Source organism: Salvelinus namaycush, chromosome 16 (assembly GCF_016432855.1).
Source record: "Salvelinus namaycush isolate Seneca chromosome 16, SaNama_1.0, whole genome shotgun sequence".
Lineage (NCBI taxonomy): Eukaryota > Metazoa > Chordata > Actinopteri > Salmoniformes > Salmonidae > Salvelinus > Salvelinus namaycush.
Genome location: NC_052322.1, coordinates 16,974,216 through 16,999,022, shown reverse-complemented (window position 1 = coordinate 16,999,022; position 24,807 = coordinate 16,974,216). Strand labels below are relative to the sequence as shown.

The 24,807-nt window shown below is 42.9% G+C and overlaps 1 protein-coding gene across 5 annotated transcripts; it reads left to right on the top strand.

Moving 5' to 3' along the window:
- Positions 1-1,282: 1,282 nt before the first annotated feature.
- LOC120061089 (homeodomain-interacting protein kinase 1-like) lies at positions 1,283-24,047 on the top strand. Of its 5 annotated transcripts, none has more exons than XR_005478298.1 (18): positions 1,283-1,586; positions 2,072-2,838; positions 2,967-3,158; positions 7,238-7,419; positions 7,639-7,762; positions 7,963-8,082; positions 8,305-8,391; positions 8,595-8,776; positions 18,891-19,041; positions 19,163-19,367; positions 19,678-19,796; positions 20,051-20,179; positions 21,121-21,287; positions 21,735-21,872; positions 22,052-22,213; positions 22,435-22,637; positions 22,824-22,931; positions 23,073-23,189. XR_005478298.1 is itself a non-coding variant. In XM_039010621.1 (18 exons), exons 2-18 carry the CDS (start codon positions 2,074-2,076, stop codon positions 23,457-23,459), a joined length of 3,444 nt encoding a protein of 1,147 aa, XP_038866549.1. In that variant the 5' UTR covers positions 1,283-1,586; positions 2,072-2,073; the 3' UTR covers positions 23,460-24,047. The 5 variants fall into 5 exon arrangements, 4 of the variants coding, with proteins under 4 accessions (XP_038866549.1, XP_038866548.1, XP_038866552.1 ...); XM_039010621.1 differs by having other exon boundaries at positions 21,124-21,287; positions 22,798-22,931; positions 23,073-24,047; XM_039010620.1 differs by having other exon boundaries at positions 22,798-22,931; positions 23,073-24,047.
- The last annotated feature ends 760 nt before the right edge of the window (positions 24,048-24,807 follow it).

Below are 24,807 nucleotides of genomic sequence, written 5' to 3'. Positions count from 1 at the left end.
GTAATACTACAAACTGGTATGCCTGGCCTTGGAAGGTGAACCGCAAGAAAACATCTGTGTTCAGGTAACACAGGGACGTGGAAGTAAGTGTCCTTTAAGTCCAGGGACGTGAACCATTCCCTTGTAGCTACAGTCTGGAGAACGTTGACTATCCGAAACATATGAAAGGGGAGAACTGGATGGATGCCTCAGTCTTTCTTCAGAACCAGGAAATAGGTTGAGTAAAAGACATCTTGCTGTTCTGATGCTTTTACTCTAGTGATCACGCCCTTCTCTAAGAGAGATGTAATTTCCTGGCTGAGGGTGAAAACTTTCAGGGGGTCTGTGACTGAGGTCATTCTTACCCCTGAGAATGGTGGGGATTGGCGTCAGAACTGCAGCTTGTACCCTTGTGAGAGGGTCCTCACCATGGGTCTGAGGAGTATGATGCACAGTAGGCCAGGTTCTGCTGGGTAAACTGGCCAATGGCCGACCCCTGCCATTCAGTTTCTGCCCCCTCACTAATGCTCTTGTGGCTGAATGGAAGCAAGTCCCCGCAGCAATGTTCCAGCATCTAGTGGAAAGCCTTCCCAGAAGAGTGGAGGCTGTTATACCAGCAAAGGGGGGACCAACTCCATATTAATGCCAATGATTTTGGAATGATGTTCGAGAGCAGGTGTCCACATCCTTTTGGTCATGTAGTGTATTGTTGCAAGTAGAAATAGGAGACATGGTCTGACCTAAGGTTTTATATGAACCATGGCGGCATGACTTTGCTTTTATTATTACTCAACCTGCGAGGAGCGTGAGGGACATATCCCTCGTTCAAAACTGGGAACTCACAGCTGGGAACCGGAAATCTCCGACTTCCGAGCGTTTAAAACAATTGGGAAAAATTTTGCTGCAACTGGGAAAAATCTATTTGAACAGTCATCCAACTCAAACCTCTTTCTAGAGCAACGACTTTCCGACCTGAAAATCACTGACGTCATAATTTGAACTCGTTTTTTTCTGAGTTCGCAGTTGTATAGAACGCGGCAATAATCCATACTTTCAACCACACTGACGGTCTGAAAGGTATGAAACTGTAGAACCGACATGAAAGTTACTTTACGCTCATAAAAAGGATGGAAACATGATTACTGAGCAACATCAGAGCATGTGTGCAGCGTGTCACAAAGCCGAAACCTCGTGATTTGGCAGAGTTAGAGAAAGGTTTTCTTTGATTTGGACTAAAGAATGTGGGCTTTTATTTTGAAGGTTTCCTCATTACTATACAAAGTGGCGTCATCATTTGTGCTGCTGGCATAGTAATACTAGTGATGGATCATGGTCTCTCCTGGTGTTTTTGGAATTAGTTTGTCATTTTCTAGCTAGCTAGGTACCTCCGAATTATATGATGTCGTGTGATATCTCCGTAGCTAATGTAACTATGATGTTCCGGTTGATGGTGTGAATGATGTCGCGTCAGAGGAGAGATCTCGAGGGGAGATCTTCTGCATGAATCTCGCCGTAGCTGCAGCTAGCTAACACTTCATTAGACCAAGAACAATGTGGCCTGCTGTTTCGGGAAAACGATCGGAACTGCGGGACTAAACCAAACACAGGTGACGTTAATCTGTTTTTGTTTTACATTATGTTCTTTTCCGGCTGTTGACAACCAGTTTTCCATAACATTTAGCTAGCTATAGCTTCTTAGGCTGCTTGGCTGCTGCTTTGTTCCGCAATAAAATGGCTGGCGCCGCTAGCAGAATACTGATGCTCTACTACAGTTTGTAAATGTAGTTCACTTGGTATGAGTTGTCAAGGTGATTTCATTTAAATTGATTTCAACTGTTTGATCTATTACAACTATGTAAGACAACTAGCTACTTAACACCAGCTGTCAGTTTATGGTGATTGTCCCGTGTGGTTCAGTTGGTAGAGCATGACGCTTACAACGCCAGGGTTGTGGGTTCGATTCACACGGGGGACCAGCATGAAACATTTATGCACTCACTACTGTAATTCACTCTGGATAAGAGCGTCTGTCAAATGACTAAAATGTAAATGTAAAATGCAATCATCTCTATTTGCCTCCCATTTTGTGTAGACATGGCTTCCGAGCTCCAGGTGTTCTCCTCTCCCTCAATCTCCTCCAGCGCCTACACTCGCTCCAAGAAACTGAAGGTAGAGAACAGTGTGTGGGATGTGAGCAGCCAAGTGGGAGACAACAACAACAGTTACTACCAGCAGCAGGGCCCCAGCCAGGGCAATGGAAACACATCCTCCCCCTCTTTATCAAGTTTCAACCCAGCATACAACTCCTCCAACTCCAACCAGGGGTATCCATCAACGGGGGCAGGCTCCCGGGAGCAGACGGTCGTACGGGCGGCAGACAGCACCGGCAGCGTCCGAGGACCACCTTCCTCTTCATCTTCCTCCTCTTCCACCAGTTGCCTTGTCAAAGATGCCGCATCATCCTCCCAGCCAGGCGACCTATACCAAAATCAGTACGGTAACAGCCTGAAGAGGAAGAGTGAGGAGGTGGACAGCAGTGACAGTGTTCAGATCCTGGAGGAGCTCTCGGCCCCTGTGCTCTCCAACCGCACAGCTGCTGGCGGGGGGACCACCACAGCCCAGTCCATAGCACATTCCACCTCCACCACTAAGAGTAGTACCTCCCACAGTGAGGGGGACTACCAGCTAGTGCAGCATGAGATCCTGTGCTCTGTGTCCAACAGTTATGAGGTGCTGGAGTTCCTAGGGAGAGGTACATTTGGTCAGGTGGCTAAATGCTGGAAGCGTGGCACTAATGAGATTGTGGCCATCAAGATCTTGAAGAATCATCCCTCATATGTCCGGCAAGGTCAAATTGAGGTTAGTGTTGTATCACTAAGCAAAAGTGACTTTCTTGTAAGCTTTAACCAAACATTTTGTAAAAGTTTGGGAGGAGAAAGAATAATTTGAAATATAATTGAACACATCTGCCCTTCTCCACTCGCCAGGTGAGTATCCTGAGCAGACTGAGCACAGAGAATGCTGACGAGTTCAACTTTGTGCGTTCCTACGAGTGTTTCCAACACAAGAACCACACCTGCCTGGTGTTTGAGATGCTGGAGCAGAACCTCTATGACTTCCTGAAGCACAGCAAGTTCAGCCCGCTGCTACTCAAGTCCATCCGGCCTGTGCTGCAGCAGGTACGATACAGTCCATTATATGCTTTATTATCCATATGGGGAAAATAGTCTTGAACACTTTTTCAGTACTGCTGTTGACTGTATGCAAAATAACACAATACATTTTGCATTACCCACTTGACACATACATTGATACATATATTGCACGTTACCCATATCATACACATATCATACAGCCACATACATAATATATACACTCTCCTATGTATTTATTCTAACAGTGAAGCTATACATTTTAATTTGGCTCTATACTTCAGCATTTTAGATTTAGTGTTTTTATAGGAGGCTACAGTACAGAATGTTACCCCCTTTTCCCCCATTTTTTCCCATACCTGTTTTAGTGTTTAAAAATGAGTGCACTTTAGGTATCTAGTCCCCCCCATTTGAAGGTGTCATAAGTATTTTGGACAAATTCACTTAAAGTGTATTAAATTTCGTCAAAAGTTTCGTATTTTTCCTCCCAAGTGGCGAATTGCAGTGCTTAAGGCGTCACTACAGCCAGTTGTACGGTGTTTCCTCCAACACATTGTTGCGGCAGGCTTCCGGGTTAAGCGAGCAGTGTGTCAAGAAGGAGTGCGGCTTGGCAGGGTTGTGTTTCGGAGGACGCATGGCTCTCGACTTTCGCCTCTCCCGTGTCCGTACGGGAGTTGCTGCGATGGGACAAGACTGTAGCTTCCAATTTGCTATCATAAAAAAATACAAAATAAAAGTTTAGTATTTGTATTTTATAGCACGCAATGACTACATCAAGCTTGTGACGCTTGGATGCATTTGCAGTTTATTCAGGATTATACATAATAATGGTAGCATCCACATTAATGTAGAAGTGTTCAGAAATATATATTGTATTCTTATTTAAAGTAGAAGTGACTCCGAAATGACACAATGCATTATATGTTATTCATTTCTATTGGCCACAACATAATCCGAAACAAACAAAACAAACTTTAAAAGCATCCAAAAAGTTTGTAGAGTCACAAGCTTGATGTAGTCATTGCGAGATAGGAATATGGGACCAAATCAATTTGTATTTGTCACATGTGCCGAATATAACCGGTGTAGGCCTTACAGGGAAATGCTTACAAGCCCTTAACCAACAATGCACAATGCAGTTTTAAGATATATATATATTTTTTATTATATATATATATGTCTTAAAACTGCATTGTTGGTTAAGGGCTTGCAAGCATTTCACTGTAAGGCCTACACCGGTTGTATTCGGCGCATGTGACAAATACAATTTGATTTGGTCCCATATTCCTATCTCGCAATGACTACATCAAGCTAGAGACTTCCTTATTAATATTAGATTTTGTCCAGCAGCTGTTATTTACAAATAGACACAGACCGCCACCCCTTGCTTTTTAATTTAAAAACATATTTTTTTTAAGGGGTGGATCAGGTTAATATTGCGGAAAGATTGTTGCTTCCATCAATGTAATTGTCTGCATCATTTGCAATCCGCCATATATTTTTGGGGGTAACTATCCATATACATAAACGTATTCCTACATATACACGTACAGTGGGGAGAACAAGTATTTGATACACTGCCGATTTTGCAGGTTTTCCTACTTACAAAGCATGTAGAGGTCTGTAATTTTTTATCATAGGTACACTTCAACTGTGAGAGACGGAATCTAAAACAAAAATCAAGAAAATCACATTGTATGATTTTTTTAAGTAATTCATTTGCATTTTATTGCATGACATAAGTATTTGATCACCTACCTACCAACCAGTAAGAATTCCGGCTCTCACAGACCTGTTAGTTTTTCTTTAAGAAGCCCTCCTGTTCTCCACTCATTACCTGTATTAACTGCACCTGTTTGAACTCGTTACCTGTATAAAAGACACCTGTCCACACACTCAATTAAACAGACTCCAACCTCTCCACAATGTCCAAGACCAGAGAGCTGTGTAAGGACATCAGGGATAAAATTGTAGACCTGCACAAGGCTGGGATGGGCTACAGGACAATAGGCAAGCAGCTTGGTGAGAAGGCACCAACTGTTGGCGCAATTATTAGAAAATGGAAGAAGTTCAAGATGACGGTCAATCAAACTCGGTCTGGGGCTCCATGTAAGATCTCACCTCGTGGGGCAACAATGATCATGAGGAAGGTGAGGGATCAGCCCAGAACTACACGGCAGGACCTGGTCAATGACCTGAAGAGAGCTGGGACCACAGTCTCAAAGAAAACCATTAGTAACACACTACGCCGTCATGGATTAAAATCCTGCAGCGCACGCAAGGTCCCCCTGCTCAAGCCAGTGCATGTCCAGGCCCGTCTGAAGTTTGCCAATGACCATCTGGATGATCCAGAGGAGGAATGGGAGAAGGTCATGTGGTCTGATGAGACAAAAATAGAGCTTTTTGGTCTAAACTCCACTCGCCGTGTTTGGAGGAAGAAGAAGGACGAGTACAACCCCAAGAACACCATCCCAACCGTGAAGCATGGAGGTGGAAACATCATTCTTTGGGGATGCTTTTCTGCAAAGGGGACAGGACGACTGCACCGTATTGAGGGGAGGAATGGATCGGGTCATGTATCGCGAGAATACTTGTTCTCCCCACTGTATATACATACACATACTTATATAGACATACATACTTTTAAAGAATATACCTTTATTATTCCCTGCAAACCCTACCACCCTTCCCCCAATTGGAGTAAACTAATAAACACTTAGGCTTCTACCTTCAGTTTATACATCTTATACACATTTTACAGACACAATCTATTTTACAATAGTTATATTTTGTTTGTTTTTAGTCCTTCTATTTCTGATGTCCATCCAGTTTGATTTCTATTTGTAACTGTGCTATTTCACAAAATCTCTGAACCTATATACATTTTACAGACCCCGTATGTTTTACATTGGTTATCTTGTTATTAGTCCCACCCTTCAGCTCCATTCAACCCCTCCCATCTATTTCTCAACATCATCCATTTTGGATTTCTATTTGCCATATATTTTTCAACTGTGCTGTGATGTGTCACAAAAGTCCTGAACCTTTCTATTCTCATAGCTTCTACAGATTGTACATTTAAAAATAAACATTTTTGCTAAAATAATTATTATATTATTGATTGATTGACTAGGGCTTTTCAAATCACCCTTGTCTTACCGGAGGCAGCTGTTCTATCTTGCAGATGGACCGAAAACCCAGCCAGCTGTATGTTATCCATGTCGTCGTTCAGCCACAACTCAGTGAAACATAAGTTATTACAGTTTTTAATGTCCCGTTGGTAGAATATCCTTGATCGGAGCTCATCCATTTTGTTATCCAAGGATTGCACCTTGGCTAATACGACTGATGCTAGAGGGGGTTTACTCACTCGCCTACGAATTCTCAGAAGGCAGCCCGACCCCGCCCCCTTTTTCTCCATCTTTTCTTCACACAAATGATGGGGATTTGGGCCCGTTCCCAAGAAACAGTATATCCTTCGCGTCGGACTCGTTAAAGAAAAAATCTTCGTCCATTTCGAAGTGAGTAATCACTGTCATGTCCAGAAGTTATTTTCGGTCATAAGTGACGGTAGCAGCAACATTATGTACAAAATAAGTTACAAACAACGTGAAAAATTTCACAAAATAGCACAGTTGGTTAGGAGCACATAAAACGGCAGCCATCCCCTCCGGCGCCATTCTTACACACGGGACTGCAGGTATATAATGAGGCCAACCCAAGAACAGTTCAGCAATGACTAGATATATAAAGTGCGTTCATTTCTAAAAGTTAAACATATGTATGAAAATACCCTAAATAAAAGGTGTCATTCTGTACTGTCGCCTCCTATGAAACATTTTGTCTCAAATCCAAGATGCTGGAGTATAGAGCCAAATAAAAAGTTTTGCTTCACTGTCTGAATATTTATTTTTATTTAACCATTATTTTACTAGGCAAGTCAGTTAAGAACAAATTCTTTACAATGACGGCCTACCCTGGCCAAACCCGGACGACGCTGGACCAATTGTGCGCCGCCCTATGGGAGTCTCAATCACAGCCGGATGTCATGCAGCCTGGAATAAATATGTAGGGAGTGTATATTTTACTCTCTTGTGTGTCATCAGGTGGCCACGGCCCTGATGAAGCTGAAGAGCCTAGGTCTGATCCATGCTGACCTGAAGCCAGAGAACATCATGCTTGTAGATCCTCTCAGACAGCCCTACAGAGTCAAGGTCATCGACTTTGGCTCTGCCAGCCACGTCTCCAAGGCCGTGTGTTCCACCTACCTGCAGTCCCGCTACTACCGGTGAGTGTCTGACTGTCTCATGGGAGGCACAAGCATAGAAATAGAATTACTGGAACAGGCAAAGCCCATCAGACCACTGCAATTTACTTAAATGGGGATATTAGTTTTAGTAATTATATTTCTATGGGCACAATCTGAGTCCCAGTAGCCCTGGAGGATGTATTGCAGGCTCAATGTACAACTATGGACATGTCCAATGGTTTGTGTGTGTTATTACAGGGCGCCAGAGATCATCCTGGGCCTTCCCTTCTGTGAAGCGATCGACATGTGGTCTCTGGGCTGTGTCATGGCTGAGCTGTTCTTGGGTTGGCCCCTTTATCCCGGTGCCTCAGAGTATGGTCAGGTCAGCAGCAATTATTCTACTGTCAGTGAGACAATACACTGTCATCTATCGTTGACATGTATTTGTTTCTTTCATTTTGTAGTTATATTGTATCTGGCATTTTATACAGTATTGTCTTTAATGCAATGTGCGATTGTATTATGAGCGCTGCTTTTTTAATACAAACCATCTCTGATTTGCATTTCCCTTGGTTGCATCAGATCCGGTACATTTCCCAGACCCAGGGCCTGCCTGCTGAGTACCTCCTGAGTGCAGGCACTAAGACCAGCCGCTTTTTCAACAGAGGCCCTGACTCCAGTTACCCCCTCTGGAGGCTCAAGGTACAGTATGTGGCAACAGAACATCTCAGGGTTGTTGATATGTACATACTTTGTTCATGAGTGTAGCTAGGCCTGTATGATACAGTACTTTTGGTAGCATGTTATTACTGGTTGTAACTAGTTTCCAATTTATTACCATATTATTACTCCCTTATTCCGTGCAGTAATGTGTAGTGCTACTGTACATAATAGTTTTCTGCTGTATTTTGTTTTTGTCTGTAGACACCTTCAGAGCATGAGGCAGAGCTGGGGATAAAGTCAAAGGAGGCGAGGAAATACATTTTCAACTGTTTGGATGACATGATGCAGGTGAGGGTGAGCAGGTTACCATTCATTCTATTAAATAACTCACTCCTGTATTTGATGTCTTAATGTTTTTGTATTATGCTAATAAATTGGTTTGTTTCATGTCATAAATGTATTTGATTTCTTCAGAGGAGACAATGTTTAAATTTGAGTCATTTAGCAGACATTCTTAGCCAGAGAAGGCAACTTTCTGTGTTTTGTTGCAGGTGAACATGACTAGTCTGGTGGGGACTGACGTCCTGGCAGAGAAGTCTGACCGGAGAGAGTTTATTGATCTGCTAAAGAAAATGCTAACGCTGGACGCAGACAAACGCATCACCCCCATGAAGACCCTCAACCACCCCTTCGTCACCATGACACACCTGCTGCACTTCCCTCACAGCTCACAGTAAGTAGAGTCAGGACTAGGGCTGTTGCGGTGACCGTATTACCGCCACACCGGTGGTCATGAAGGCAGTCAAATTCTGGTATTCAGCACTCTATTTTCCCTCTAATCACTCTGACATCAATGCAAATGTATTCGAAAATCTAATCAAACACTTAATGAGCGCCCATGAGCTCATGTGCTATATTTCTATAGGCTATGCAATTGCGGGAGAAAACCGAGTGATGGCCACTAATAAAAAGAGGAGGATCCCATCAGCCTTCTATTGGCTAGGCCTACTATATTTATTTCTCAACTTTCCTAATATTAAGCACATTGCTTATTTACAACAGGAGTATAGGCTACCTGGCTGGCATGAAAATAAACCACGGGGAAAAGCGTCCTCCATTCGCTATTTAAGTGCATAGATAACATGAATTTTTTTCCACGCTGCCCCTATTTTGATACAGGTGCATGATAATGGTCTTCTAAATCAAAACAAATATCACACACATATTATTTAGTATATGTAATGACAACATTTTAAATAAAATAGTCTGATGGGGGACTATTAGCCTAAGACTTGTGAATTATATATTATCACTTGTGAATGATGCCCAGCATAAGAAACAATGCCTTTAAAAAAAAAAAACTTGTTTGAATTATAGTTGCACACCTAGCCCATAGGCCTATATGTTTTAATAAGGGTTGTATCACAACTAAAATGGCAAAATAACTTCTTAAAATTAAGCACATTAATCCGCTTTACAACGGGTGTAGATCCTAACTGGCATATAAACTCAGCAAAAAAAGAAACATCCTCTCACTGTCAACTGCGTTTATTTTCAGCATACTTAACATGTGTAAATACTTGTATGAACATAACAAGATTCAACAACTGAGACATAAACTGAACAAGTTCCACAGACATGTGACTAACAGAAATGGAATAATGTGTCCCTGAACAAAGGGGGGGGTCAAAATCAAAAGTAACAATCAGTATATGGTGTGGCCACCAGCTGCATTAAGTACTGCAGTGCATCTCCTCCTCATGGACTACACCAGATTTGCCAGTTCTTGCTGTGAGATGTTACCCCACTTTTCCACCAAGGCACCTGCAAGTTCCCGGACATTTCTGGGGGGAATGGCCCTAGCCCTTACCCTCTAATCCAACCTCAGTGGGATTGAGATCCGGGCTCTTCGCTGGCCACGGCAGAACACTGACATTCCTGTCTTGCAGGAAATCATGCACAAAACGAGCGGTATGGCTGGTGGCATTGTCATGCTGGAGAGTCATGTCAGGATGAGCCGGCAGGAAGGGTACCACATGAGGGAGGAAGATGTCTTCCCTGTAACGCACTGCGTTTAGATTGTCTGCAATGACAACAAGCTCAGTCCGATGATGCTGTGACACACCGCCCCAGACCATGACAGACCCTCCACCTCGATCCCGCTCCAGAGTACAGGCCTCGGTGTAACGCTCATTCCTTCCACGATAGACGTGAATCCAACCGCCACCCCTGGTGAGACAAAACTGAGACTTGTCAGTGAAGAGCACTTTTTGCAAGTCCTGTCTGGTCCAGCAACAGTGGGTTTGTGCCCATAGGTGACGTTGTTGCCGGTGATGTCTGTTGAGGACCTGCCTTACAACAGGCTGGTCTGAGGGCTTGTAGGCCTATTGCGAACAGTTGTTGTTGCCATCCTGTACCTGTCCCGCAGGTGTGATGTTCGGATGTACCGATCCTGTGCAGGTGTTGTTACACGTGGTCTGCCACTGCGAGGACGATCAGCTGTTCGTCCTGTCTCCCTGTAGCGCTGTCTTGGGTGTCTCACATTACGGACATTGCAATGTATTGCCCTGGCCACATCTGCAGTCCTCATGCCTCCTTGCAGCATGCCTAAGGCACGTTCACGCAGATGAGCAGAGACCCTGGGCATCTTTCTTTTGGTGTTTTTCAGAGTCACTAGAAAGGCCTCTTTAGCGGCCTAAGTTTTCATAACTGTGACCTTAATTGCCTACCATCTGTAAGCTGTTAGTGTCTTAACGACCGTCTCCAAAGGTGCATGTTCATTAATTGTTTGTTTATGGTTAATTGAACAAGAATGGGAAACAGTGTTTAAACCCTTTACAATGAAGATCTTTGAAGTTATTTGGATTTTTACAAATTATCTTTGCAAGACAGGGTCCTGAAAAAGGGATGTTTCTTTTTTTACTGCGTTATAAGCAGCGCGTGAGTTTCAGGTTTGGGGAAGATAATTTACACTATAAAAATACACATTTATAATAAAATCATTACATGCATAATTGCATTTGTGGTCACTTTTGATGATGGTGTTTTCCTGCTATTGGAACATTTGCGCTTATAGCCTACTACCATGTGCGCATTGCTGCGCTTATAATGTGAAGAAATAGCTTAATAGTTTATCAACATTTTAAGCTAAATGTTCTGATCTGTTGCGTCAGCCACATTGCATAAACATTTTTGGGGGGATGCTATTGATTGTATTCATTTGGGATCTATCGCATCCCACAACTGGCCCAGGCTGTTTGGAATATGTATTTCTCGCACAGAATAGAATAGGTTGACTTTTGTACTATGGGGGATAGTAGATTGACATAGACTAGTGCTTTTGCTGTTTGTTAGGCCGACTCATATTGTTGGCTGACGAAAAGTAAATGTGGACAGTTCATCCAATATCTTCAATATGCACCTCGGAATTAGATAAGGATGAGCGCAGTTGCGTCCCCGATGTGTCTGTCTTAACTTGTAGCCTGTGAGAAAGACCCGATCACGTGATGGAGAGCCGTGTGAGTGAGAGACACTTCGATTGCGCAGCACACTCAGGGAGAAGGGCACAACGCAGCACTCCGGGCCGCAAAAGGCATTTATTTCAAATGCAATTTTAAGGATGAATAAGTTACTTCAGAAGCTGTAAGATTCATTACTTACCAACAACAGCTGAAAATCCCAATAAAACTACATTACTTTTTGAAGCTAGCTTTGTCTAACAACACTATCATGAATCTGGCAAAGAAGTTTTGTGGGTCAGAGTGCAGTATTTTAGTTTCGTAGCACAAACGTTTTCAAGCAAGTTACCTACAGGCCTGCCCGGGAAAGTCCAGGTGGTTCCCTAGCAACACGTGCCTCTGAGGGAGGCAATGTCTGCATTGAAATTCCCATGATTCAATGCTAGGTTCGGACCAAACAGCTAGTGCGACAGCTAAAATGGGCCTCTCACTAGTTACCACAGCCAGAAAGTCAATGACCATAAAATAAACATTTATGAAAAAAAAGCACATTTTTGTTGTCTCAATTTAAGGTTAGGCATAAGGTGGCCTCGTTGCGAACCAGGCTTCCCTAAAACAGGAAGCCTGGGGAAGTTCAATGGCAGAAATCATCAGAAATCAGTCCGATCCCGATGTAAATCAGTGATGCCTCGCAACACGTCAAACCATTCAAATGCCTTGCTTGGGTGGAGCTCCAAAGGTGCTCACCAGATTAGTGCTGTAGGAGCAACGGTACGTGAGACTAAAAATGTAAACAAAACAAGGATGTGAAAAAACATTTTAGAATGTTTGCAGCACATTGGTTTTCACAGCATTTCTGTATTATTTAGAGGTGAGCTGCAGCAAGAGCGGAGAAATGGTCTACAATGTTGGCCCTATCGATATTGTTTATTTTGACGTTTATGAATTGATATTTGGCTGTAAAGGGTAGCACGAGGGACAAGTAGCTATCCACAATGAGGTTTGTTTTGAGAAAAGTCAGCTAACCTTGTTAGCTACCTAGGTATAACTAACTAGCTAGCATATTATTGACCTAAAAGGTTAGCCATGTTAGCCCAGTCGCTATCTTATCCAGGGTCTGTGATACAGCACAGGCTTGCTCTATATGTCTCTATCTATGGGAACTGCAATAATGTTGCTAACATTGCTAGAATGAATGAAATAAAATGTTACCTGTATTGGTCATCTCCTGTAGCCTAATTGTCATCTCCTTATTTTCATACTGTACCTAATTTACAAGGGTTGGATTTGTGCAGAATTGTACGTCAGCACTTAAAAGGCATGTTCAAAATCTGGTACAGTGGCAAGAAAAAGTATGTGAACTCTTTGGAAATACCTGTATTTCTGCATAAATTGGTCATAACATTTGATCTGATCTTCATCTAGGTCACAACAATAGACAAACACAGTCTGCTTAAACTAATAACACACCAACAATTATGTTTTCATTATGTCTTTATTGAACACACCGTGTAAACATTCACAGTGCAGGGTGGGAAAAGTATGTGAACCCTTGGCTTTAATAACTGGTTGACCCTCCTTTGGCAGCAATAACCTCAACCAAATGTTTTCTGGAATTGCGGATCAGACCTGCACAACGGTCAGGAGGCATTTTGGACCATTCATCTTTACAAAACTGTTTCAGTTCAGCAATATTCATGGGATGTCTGGTGTAAACCGCTCTCTTGAGGTCATGCCACAGCATCTCAATTGGGTTGAGGTCAGGACTCTGACCGGGCCACTCCAGAAGGTGTATTTTCTTCTGTTGAAGCCATTCTGTTGTTGATTTACTTCTGTGTTTTGGGTCGTTGTCTGACAGATAGCATAACATTCTCCTGAAAAATGTCTTGATAAACTTGAATTCATTTTTCCGTCGATGATAGCAAGCTGTCCAGGCCCTGAGGCAGCAAAGCAGCCCCAAACCATGATGCTCCCTCCACCATACTTTACATTTGGGATGAGATTTTGATGTTCGTGTGATGTTTATTTTTTCCCCCACCTTATAGTGTTGTGTGAACCTCCCAAACAACTCAACTGTAGTTTAATCTGTCCACTGAATATTTTGCCAGTAGCGCTGTGGAACATCCAGGTGCACTTTTGCAAACTTCAGACGAGCAGCAATGTTTTTTTTGGACAGCAGTGGCTTCTTTCGTGGTGTCCTCCCATGAACACCATTCTTGTTTAGTGTTTTACGTATCGTAGACTCATCAACACCGATGTTAGCATGTTCCAGAGATTTCTGTAAGTCTTTAGCTGACAGTCTAGGATTCTTCTTAACCTCACTGAGGATTCTGCACTGTGCTCTTGCAGTCATCTTTGCAGGATGGCCACTCCTAGGGAGAGTAGCAACAGTGCTGAACTTTCTCCATTTATAGACAATTGGTCTTACTGTGGACTGATTAACATCAAGGCTTTTCAAGGTACTTTTGTAACCCTTTCCAGCTTTATGCAAGTCAACATTTGGTAAGCTTAAGTCTTCTATCTCTTTTGTTCGAGGCATTGTTCACATCAGGCAATGTTTCTTGTGAATAGCAAACTCATATTTTGTGAGTTTTTATAGGGCAAGGCAGCTCTAACCAACATCTCCAATCTCGTCTCATTGATTGGACTCCAGGTTAGCTGACTCCAAATAGCTTTCCGAGAAGTCATTAGCCTAGGGGTTCACATCGTTTTTCCAACCTACACTGATTGTTTAAATTATGTATTCAATATAGACAAGAAAAATACAATAATTTTTTGTTGCGACTTAGATGAAGATCCGATCAAATTTGATGACCAATTTATGCAGAAATCCAGGTAATTCCAAAGGGTTCACATACTTTTTCTTGCCACTGTATATGCTTTGCGTCACAGTGTCTACTGGTATCATTTTCTATTGAGAACATACACTGAGTGTGTAAAACAAAAAAATTCGTCGGGGCATGGACTTTTACGAGGTGTCAAAGCGTTGGACAGGGATGCTGGCCCATGTTGACTCCAATGCTTCCAACAGTTGTCAAGTTGGCTGGATGTCCTTTGGGTGGTGGCCCATTCTTGATACACACGGGAAACTGTTGAGTGTGAAAAACCCAGCAGCATTGCAGTTCTTGAAGCAAACTGTTGCGACTGGCACCTACTACCATGCCCTGTTCTAAGGCACTTAAATATTTTGTCTGAATGGCATACATACACAGTCCATGTCTCAATCGTCTCCAGGCTTAAAAATCTTTCTTTAACTTGTCTCCTCACCTTAATCTACACTGATTTTAAGTGGATTTAACAAGTGACATCAATACGGGATTATAGGCTGACAAGGTGAAGGCTATGTCATGGAAAGAGCAGATGTCGTTAATGTTTTGTTCACTTCGTGTATAGCTCAACATGTAAACAACGTGTGAGTTTAGCTATTCTCTGCTTTAGATGACAGATGGCCAGTAATGCCATCATACTGTAGGCCTCTGGATGCATTGGCGATGCATGCCATTAGATAAGCTGCAAAATGGATTCACATAGCTCATTTGTATTTATTATGGATCCCCATTAGCTGCTGTCAAGGAAGCAGCTACTCTTCCTGGGGTCCAGCAAAATTAAGGCAGTTTATATATATTTTTTTAAACTTTACAATACATTCACAGATTTCACAACACACTGTGTGACCTCAGGCCCCTACTCCACCACTACCACATATCTACAGTACAAAATCCATGTGTATGCATGTGTCTGTGCCTATGTTTGTGTTGCTTCACAGTCCCCGCTGTTCCATAAGGTGCATTTTTATCTTGTTTTTAAAAAAATCCAATTTTACTACTTGCATCAGTTACTTGATGTGGAATAGAGTTCCATGTAGTCATGGCTCTATGTAGTACTGTGTGCCTCCCATAGTCTGGTTTGGACTTGGGGACTGTGAAGAGACCTCTTGTGGCATGTCTTGTGGGGTATGCATGGGTGTCCGAGCTGTGTGCCATTAGTTCAAAGAGACAGCTCGGTGCATTCAACATGTCAATACCTCTCATAAATACAAGAAGTGATGAAGTCAATCTCTCCTCCAGTTTGAGCCAGGAGAAATTGACATGCGTATTATTAATATTAGCTCTCTTTGTACATCCAAGGGTCAGCTGCGCTGCCCTGTTCTGAGCCAATTGCAATGTGGTCAGGTCCCTTTTTGTGGCACCTGACCACACAACTTAACAGTAGTCCTGGTGCAACAAAACAAAGGGCCTGTAGGACCTGCCTTGTTGATAGTGCTGTTAAGAAGGTAGCGCGGCACTTTATTATGGGCATACTTCTCCCCATCTTAGCTACTGTTGTATCGAAATATGTTTTGCCTGTGTACAATCCAGGGTTACTCCAAGTAATTTTGAGCACTTTTCTTCTGGGATGCTTACTTGTTTACATTGCTTTACTGGGAAGCTTAGCAGAAGAAGATATGCTCATGTTATTGCAGGGTGAGCTGCACACAGTGGACTTCCTCCTAGGGCACACTGCCTCAGTGCTAACAGTATAAATATGGTTCATAGGCACATGATTACTACATACAGGATCAGCAGAGGCATTCAGGGCAGTTAGAGGGACATGATTTAGGTTACTTACTTTGTGTCTACCAACGCCCCTGGTGTAATGTACATTTGCTGAAGCATTATGACAACTCTGCGTCACAATGGTAGGGATTAGCTGAGCTGGGCTTTGAAAGGATCCAGGAACCCGCATTATTTGAGTGGATCCCATCCTCTTTATATAACGTGTTTTGTTTCCAAAAGGTATCGAAAGATTGTCAACAAAAGTTAAACCCATTGAGCTGCAATTGTCCCGTAGCCAGCTGTGAAGAGAATGAACGCTTTAGCAGGATTCTATGACACGATTCAAAGAAGGCACAGGGCCAGATATGATGGGTCTTTTGTTAGTGTCTAGCAGAGTTTTGCTGGGCGGCCAGCTCTCGGAAGAGTCTTGTTGGTACCAAACTTCTTTAATTAAAGAATGATTGTTTTTGGGGACCTTCAATGCTGCATAAAATTTTTTGGTACCCTTCCCCATATCTGTGCCTCAACACAATCCTGTCTCGGCGCTCTACGGACAATTCCTTTTTGGTTTCATGGCTTGGTTTTTGCTCTGACATGCACTGTCAACTGTGGGACCTTACATAGACGGGTCTGTGCCTTTCCAAATTATTTGTAATAAATTTGCAAAGATTTTGAAAACCCTATTTTCACTTTGTCATTGAGGTATTGTGTGTAGATTGCAGATAATTTAAAAAAATCTATTTTAGAATAACAAATTATGATGTGTACTATATTACATGTTGGATCAATAACTTTTATATTGTTGTGTAGTTTACCAGTAAAATGGTCTGACGGTGATGTGGACATACTCTGTATTCATATCCCGAAAGAAAGACATGATCTCATTACAATACATTTTTATAGAAAGTTAGCAAAAATAGATAAGATCTTGCTACCGTGGAAAGGAAAATACCTGTTTATTTGTGATTCAACTCTTCAGTCATATCCCAGTTTACCTATTTGCTTATGGCCTTGTCTACACCTAGCGACTTGTGTTTTTTAAATTATATGAGCAAACAATATTCCCTTTTTATTAGGAACGGCAAGCCAGACAAAATTAAACGTGCGTATTTATATAATGAATATGAATTCGGAGGGCAGAAATTATTCAATATTAAAGCATTAGACCTCTCACTAAAGGCATCAGTCATTCAAAAGTTATACTTAAATCCAAACTTGTTCTCTAGCAGATTAGTTAGAATGCCTCACCCCATGTTCAAGAATGGCTTTTTTCCCTTTATTCAGATTACAAGCTCTGGTTATTTGAAAATGAAATCTCCAAAATATCACAATTTTAAAACAAACCATAGGAAGTTGGTTGCAATTTCAGTTTAATCTACCAGAAAAGACAGAACAAATATTACTACAACATATTATGGTTAAACTCAAATGTATTTTATCAATTAGTGTGTATATATTTTTACCCCCTTTTTTGATCTTGTCTCATCGCTGCAACTCCCCAACGGGCTTGGGAGGCGAAGGTCGAGTCATGCATCCTCCGAAACCCGCCAAACCATGCTTTATGACCCGGAAGCCAGCCGTACCAATGTGTCGGAGGAAACACCGTTCAACTGACGACCGAGGTCAGGAGTCACTAGAGTGCGATGAGCCATGTAAATTATTATACAAAGTTCGACTAAAAACAACTAATGTACAATACTGTGTCCGTAAAGTGTATATAGGTTCATAACTTTTGTGAAACAGCACAGTTAAAAATATATGGCAAATAGAACTGGATGGTCTTCAGAGATAAATGGGATGGGTTGAGGGTAGCTGAAGGGTGGCATTTAAAAACAACTATTGTAAAATACATTGTGTCCGTAAAAGACTTCTCGACACATTATAAACATAAGTGGTGTTGTCCATTAGTTTACTCCAATAACAAGGGGTTAGGGGAAGGTAATAAAGGAAAATATAAAAAAAGGGGGATTGGAAATGAGGCAGACAATTACATTGATGGAAGCTACATTGATGGAAGCTACAATCTATCTGCAATATTAAAGCTGATCTACCCCTCTTCAAGATATTTTCAGTGGTAGCAAAGCACAGCCATGTGGACGTCCTGAATGGAGACAAGGAAAAAAGTGTTTGTCACCAGAACATTTTAGAACATGTTGTGACGTTTGACTTTACCTGCGTCATCTACTTTCAATAAATATAAATCGCAGACTGTTGGCAACACTTGCTAACTTGAAAACGACCACTTGAAACTAGCATAGCAACAACTACCTGGACAGAAAACAGTGACGCACATTACGCACAGCACCCCTTCTATAAGCGTTTTGGGGGAGGGTTCTTGAAATGTAACATCCAATCTAAATCTTCCTCTTCCAGTGGACCATTCAAACTGTTTTTGCGATACAAAATTCTCCAGACCTCCAAGGGAGACGTGACAACAACTTGATTTTGGAGGTATTGCAACGTGAGACTAGGCATAATGTTAGCAGTGTGGTTAAGGTTTTGGTTAGGTTTAAAATCAGATTTTTAAGATACATTTTAGAAGGGGGGGGTTAAGCCATAATTATGACTTTGTGGCTGTGGTAACTAATGACAACCTTAAAATGGCTGTGAAAATGAAGAAAAGATTTCAGCCAATATAAATGTGGGTACATTTGTGGACAACATTCTAACTTACTCAACCTTTACGTTCTATTTGATTTAATATAAAACATTTTGGCATAGAGCTCTTACACACAACAGTCCAGGATTAGGGCAGCTTTGCAAATCTTGTTCTCTTTTATGATTTTTCCAGGCCTCCTGTTTACCTTGCTCCTTTAGAGTTACATGTGCCTTGATAAATATTATTATTTTTCAGTGTGAAGTCATGCTTCCAGAACATGGACATATGCAAGCGCAGGGTCAGCGCTTTCGAGAGTGGAAAGAATCTGTTTTCTAGCAACAACAATCCCAGTGCAGCTACAAACCTCACTGTTACATTTAGCAGCCAGCTCAACCAGCACAACCAGGTGAGAAACGAATGCCTTGTATTGTCAGACTTTCTCAGGATGTCCTTTCAACACGTAAATAATATTTGACAACACATTGTGATGAATGGTTGGTTATGTCGTGTTATCCCCACCGTGTCAGATGGCGTCCACCGGTGGCCAGTCACTGTCAGTGAGCAGCAACGTCCCTCTGCTGAACTACCAGCCGGGCCTGTATCAGCAGGCTACTATCAACATCCCAGGTCTCCCCCAGCAGAGTGTCCCTCTGCAGACCAGACCCACCCAGCTATGTGGCCAGGCTGAGCCTTTCCAGCAGACTCTCATCGTCTGCCCACCCACCATCCAGGGTGAGCAGAGAAGGAACCGTATGGAGCAGGGTTACAATGTTAGAACAATAGTTTGTTTGCCTCTCTTGTTGCGCTCGTATGAAGACCAAATTCATGTCGCAGCTAAGTAAATATGTTGTAATGTGGGAGACAACTTTCAGTGGGACATGTTGTCGTAGCCTTATGTGATCTATTAACACGGGATGATCTGAACTTCATAATTTTGATTCCGCCCAATTGTCTTAAATTAGCTGTAATGTCTGTAATCTGCTTCTGCAAAGCTGTATATTCATTACATTGTAACTAATCTACCTCCTTCATTTCTTTGTAGGCCTCCAGACGTCCGGTAAACACTCTGGTTTCCCAGTGAGGATGGACAACGCTGTTCCCATGGGGCCCCAGAACCAGTCCACTCAGCCTCTACATCTCCAGCCTGGAATGCTCACACAGGTACAGCAAGACTGACTGCTGCATGACCACCCACCCACAGCCTGACTCCATGTTTGGAATCCTATGAATAACTTAGGTGTATCTCACCAGAGTAAAGACAGGATTCATCACGACGTGTTAAACCTGTTTTAACGTCCTCTCCTTTCTTTGGGAATCAATCTCAGACTCTGGTGAAGGGATGTGGCGATCAGATCTGTCCCCCATGTCTAGTTATCTAACCCCTACACCCGTCCCTCAAACCTCCTCCCCACCAGGCCTCCTGCAATCCTTTGATGGTAGCCACTCTGCACACCCCTGTGGCAGGAATGGCCCCTCTGTATTCGCTGCCCCTGGGCTGTGGGGCTGGAAGGCCTGGCCTGCTGGATCAGAGCTCCACCATGCTGGTAAAGCACCAACACCACTCCTGTTGCCCCCGTCTTCCCTGTACCCCTTTCTCCCCCTGACACATTTCAGGGGTGTGCAGAGCATGGGATGCATGTGCTGTTGCTTACTATAGTCTGCGCTTTTGCTTGCAGCGTCTCATCTCTCCCTTTCTCTTCCCTTTCCAAAAATAAGGCTTTTGCATTATTATACAGTGACAGCTGAAGTTTCCGGAAGTTTTGCTGAAATGTAAATAAATTCAACCAAATGTAAATGTGCCCTTCATCGCTGCAACCTTGGGAACCTGCTGTTGATTCAAATTATTAATGCCGTTGCTTTGGTCCTGGAATCGTGCAGCAGACATGAGAAATACCAGCTGGAATGCTGCCGCTTGATTATCTGTCATGTTTCTCTTAATAGATTCGTCTGAGTTCCAGGTCTTGAACCAGTGTTTTGAACGTACTTTCTCAGTTCTACAGTACTGCCTTCCAGGACTTGTGTGCTTGGCTTGAGAGCATGAACTGTTTTCTCCTCTGCCAGTTGGAGTTCCCATTTTAATAGTGTTTTGATTTTCAATCCTATTTCTTTCCTCAGCAGTAACTATTGTTTAGGTCATGCTTTGGAAGTCTGGGGAACAGAGACTGGTCAATGGATGTTTATTATATTTTTTTCAGTGTATCTTTCTCTTCTGAATTTGATCTTGACTCAGTGGGGGCGTGCTGGATGCCTATAACTTTTCAGGTGTGACAGGAGCAGACACCGAATCATGTCTGTCTACAAACTGCATGTGCTCGTCATGCACCTGCATTCTGTGGTGGTCTGACTGTCATACTCACGTTTAGCACAGCATTTTTCAATTTCTCTCAAAACAGACTGTTCAACTTGCAATTGATTTCAGTATTAGTTGTTCGAGAAGCAAACCTACAATAACTCTGTTAATGTCTGTACATGTGTGTGTGTACAGCAGGGCTGGCCAGCAGGGACCCAGCAGATCCTTATCCCCTCCACGTGGCAGCAGATGCCAGGCATGGCCCTTCACAATCCCAGCCAGAACCAGACACTGGTCCCTGACTCTCCCATGGGAGCCCCTCTCTCTGGTGGAGACAGCTCACAACATGCCTCACACCGGAGGTGAGTAGTGCAGTGCTGTCCCTCTGGGCTCAGTCACTAAGGCCAAATTTACAGATTTTTTTTAACCTTTATTTAACTAGGCAAGTCAGTTAAGAACAAATTCTTACTTACAATGACGGCCTAGAAACAGGGGGTTAACTGCCTTTTTCAGGGGCAGAACGACAGATTTGTACCTGGTCAGCTCGGGGATTCGATCTTGCAACCTTTCGGTTACTAGTCCAATGCTCTAACCACTAGGCTTCCTGCCGCACCATATCACTGACCAAACAGCAGAAAGTTAGAGTAATTTCAGAGGAAGCAATTATTTGATATTTATGCAATTTTTTGGGTATCTAGGTTACAGTATGTGGAGACATTAGTTGGTTCAGATAACTACCCACTTATGCCAGGGTGTTGTACTGATTCCAATATGCTAGGGAAGCTAATTCCAACTTGTTGTGATGCCAGGGGTCGTCATGGCAGTCATTACGATGGCATCACGCAGCAGGACCTTGCACTGGGGCGTCAAGCACCCACGGCACCCTCCCAAGCAAGACCCCAGCAGGGGAAAGGGTGTAAGGCTCGACATGCCGACAGTAGGGCCAGGTAACTTTCAAACCCAAAAGACACTTTTATACTGTATTGTTCCCTTCCTCACCATGTATGTAATTTATGTGAATCAGTGAGAGCTTTATGATTGACCACTTTTAAATCTTTACATGTTTTAATTACATTGAAACATCTCAGTATACTTTACATTAAAAAGGAGTGCTGCCCCTTTGCAGGCCTGTGTTGTCACTGGAGCAAGCTGCCTCTGTGGTCTACAACACCCCTGCCTTCAATGGTGATCCAATCGTCATCTCCGATACTCCCAGCCCCGCTGCCAGCATTATCACCATCCACAGCGACACAGAGGATGAAGATGACAGGAAGTTCCCTGCTGCCGGGTGAGGTCACGTCCTGTGTAATCTCATGCATCCATCTAATGTGTGAATTCATGAGACGCTGCTGTTTTGAGTAGCTGAAACCAGCACTGTGTATGACCCTGGCTTTCAACCCCTTCGGGTATGTGTGTCTTGTCTCAAGGGGTTTTGGGTTGAAAGCAAAAGATGAATATCTGTTTTCTGAAAATACAATTGTAAAGTAATCTTTCTCTTTTCTGTCACAGCTCTGGTGTTAACCAGCGAGCCAATGTGATCAGCTGTGTGACGGTGCACGACTCGCATGACTCTGACTCGTCGATCAGCAGTCCCCTGAGCCCCAAGCGCCTTGCCACCAACTCCTCCTCGTCCCAGTCCTCCTCCAAGTCCCTTGCCATCATCCTGCCCTCAGTGAAGACTCAGTCTGGGGAGAGCGGGACCCACAAATCAGGTTAGCACACACCTCCAGCCTAGTGTTTCCCCTACCATTGTATAGGTGGGTCGGCCTCTAGCTTTGTTGCTCTGGGAACTATCCTGCAACGTCTCCCACTAAACTATTCTCACAGCATTAAGTATGTGGGATGTTTTTCCAAATTGTTTTTGTTTCTCAGATCAACATGTTAATGTTTCTGGTAAGTCCAAGAAGGTGACAGCTCAGCAGTCCAGCAGGGCAGGAGGGGCCTCCAGCTCTGATCGCCATCAGAGGGCCACAACTAGCAGATCTCAACCTCTCAACCTGAGTCAGGTATAAAGCAATATGGTTGACCTCACTTGTCATGTCTTAGGGTTTTTGTTTATCCTCTTCTTATTTCAAGTTTAGTCTCGGGGGCAGAAGGTATCTAAATGCGAGTAGCGTATTATAATGTAGAATTATATTCCTCCCCAGGTACAGCAGTCTCTGATGTCATCATCACAAGACAGAACAGGAGGCAACAGCAGCTCCTTGCGTCGTCAGCCCACCTACCCTCCTCCAGTCTCCTCCTACCGCTTGCAAGAGGCTTCCTCCATCTTCACCTCTACCCCTAACCTGTACGCCTACCCTGCCTCTGCCGCCCTGGCTTCTGTCTCTCAGGCCATGGACCAGCTCCACGCCGGGGGCTCTTCTAGACACGCCCGGCCCAGCGGGCCCTACTCCTCCCTGGGGCTCCTTCATGCCCAGGGACAGTACCACCAGCAGCAGCAGCTGGCGGCCCAGCCTTACCCCATCCCCCGGTCCAGCGCAGCGGCCTACCAGCTCAGCCAGAGGAAGCTCAGTCAGTACCCCTACCTGTGAGGAATAGAGGCTGCCATAGAAATAGAATATCCTAGATTCTACTTCTGTGGAAAGAACAGCCATCTAGTCCAGCGGAAGACCAAATGGAGACCAAGACTATAAAGGCGCAGCACTGCACAAGTTTAGCACAGGCACTATGATACTTAAATACCACTGATATTTTTAAATGTGCAATTTAGTAAGGCCTCGTTTAGAATTATTTTAATAGCTTTGTTCGCAATGTCCTGATTTGAAGTGGTAAATATTTTTCATTCCCTGTTACTTAAATGAAATGCGCTTATGTGCAAGAAAGTCCTTTAAACATTTCTCCTATGTAAAGCCAGTATTTTGCTATCTTTGTTTTTAGAATATTAAGCTTATAAAAGCACTAACCGTGTGTCCTTTGTCATTATCATGACATTTTATTTCCATGTACTGCAGCTAATCAAATTGTACTAGAATTATAAGACGGTCCCTTTTTATTTATTTGTTTTTATCATTATTTTGAATGTCTACGTATTGCAAATAACGCTGAACAGAGTTTCTCTGTTTCCCGTGTCTGTTGTAAAAGAATACAGATAAAATAATAAGTTTGTCGACTAAATGTCACCTTACCTGAAACACTTCCCTACACATGTACACTCCTCTACGCATTTATTTGGTCAGTGAAGCTAAAACTGTTGCTTTGGCTCGATACTCCAGCATTTGAGATCAAATGTTGTATATGAGGCGACAGTACAGAACGTCACCAGGGTATTTTCATATCTGTTTAACTCTTTAGAAATGAATGCACTTTATATATCTAGTCTCTTCCCCCCCCCCCCCCCCCCCCCCCCCCCCCATTTGAAGATGTCATAAGTGTATTAATGGGCGGCAGGTAGCCTAGTGGTTAGAGTGTTGGGCCAGTAACCAAAAGGTTGCTAGATCAAATCCCCGAGCTGACAAGGTTAAATCTGTCGTTCTGCCGTTGAACAAGGCAGTTAACCCACTTTTCCTACGCCGTCATTGTAAATAAAAATTTGTTATTAACTGACTTGCCTAGTTAAATAAAGGTTCAAAATACATGTCAAGTTTAGTATATGGTCCCGTATTTCTAGCACACAATGATTACATCAACCTTGTATGCATTTGCAGTTTGTTTTGGTTATGTTGTACACCCAATAGAAATGAATGGTAAATAATGTATTGTGTTATGTTGTGCACCCAATAGAAATGAATGGTAAATAATGTATTGTGTTATGTTGTGCACCCAATAGAAATGAATGGTAAATAATGTATTGTGTTATGTTGTGCCCTCAATAGAAATGAATGGTGCCATTTGAGTCACTTTTATTGTAAATAATAGAATGTTTCTGAACACTTCTACAGT

Bases quoted from the DNA above. Each gene is read 5' to 3' on its own strand.
- LOC120061089 (XM_039010620.1), top strand. From the start codon at position 2,074: ATGGCTTCCGAGCTCCAGGTGTTCTCCTCTCCCTCAATCTCCTCCAGC. The intron at 8,083-8,304 runs GTACAGTATGTG...TTTTGTCTGTAG, and splicing joins ACCCCCTCTGGAGGCTCAAG to ACACCTTCAGAGCATGAGGC. The intron at 19,042-19,162 runs GTGAGAAACGAA...CCACCGTGTCAG, and splicing joins AGCTCAACCAGCACAACCAG to ATGGCGTCCACCGGTGGCCA.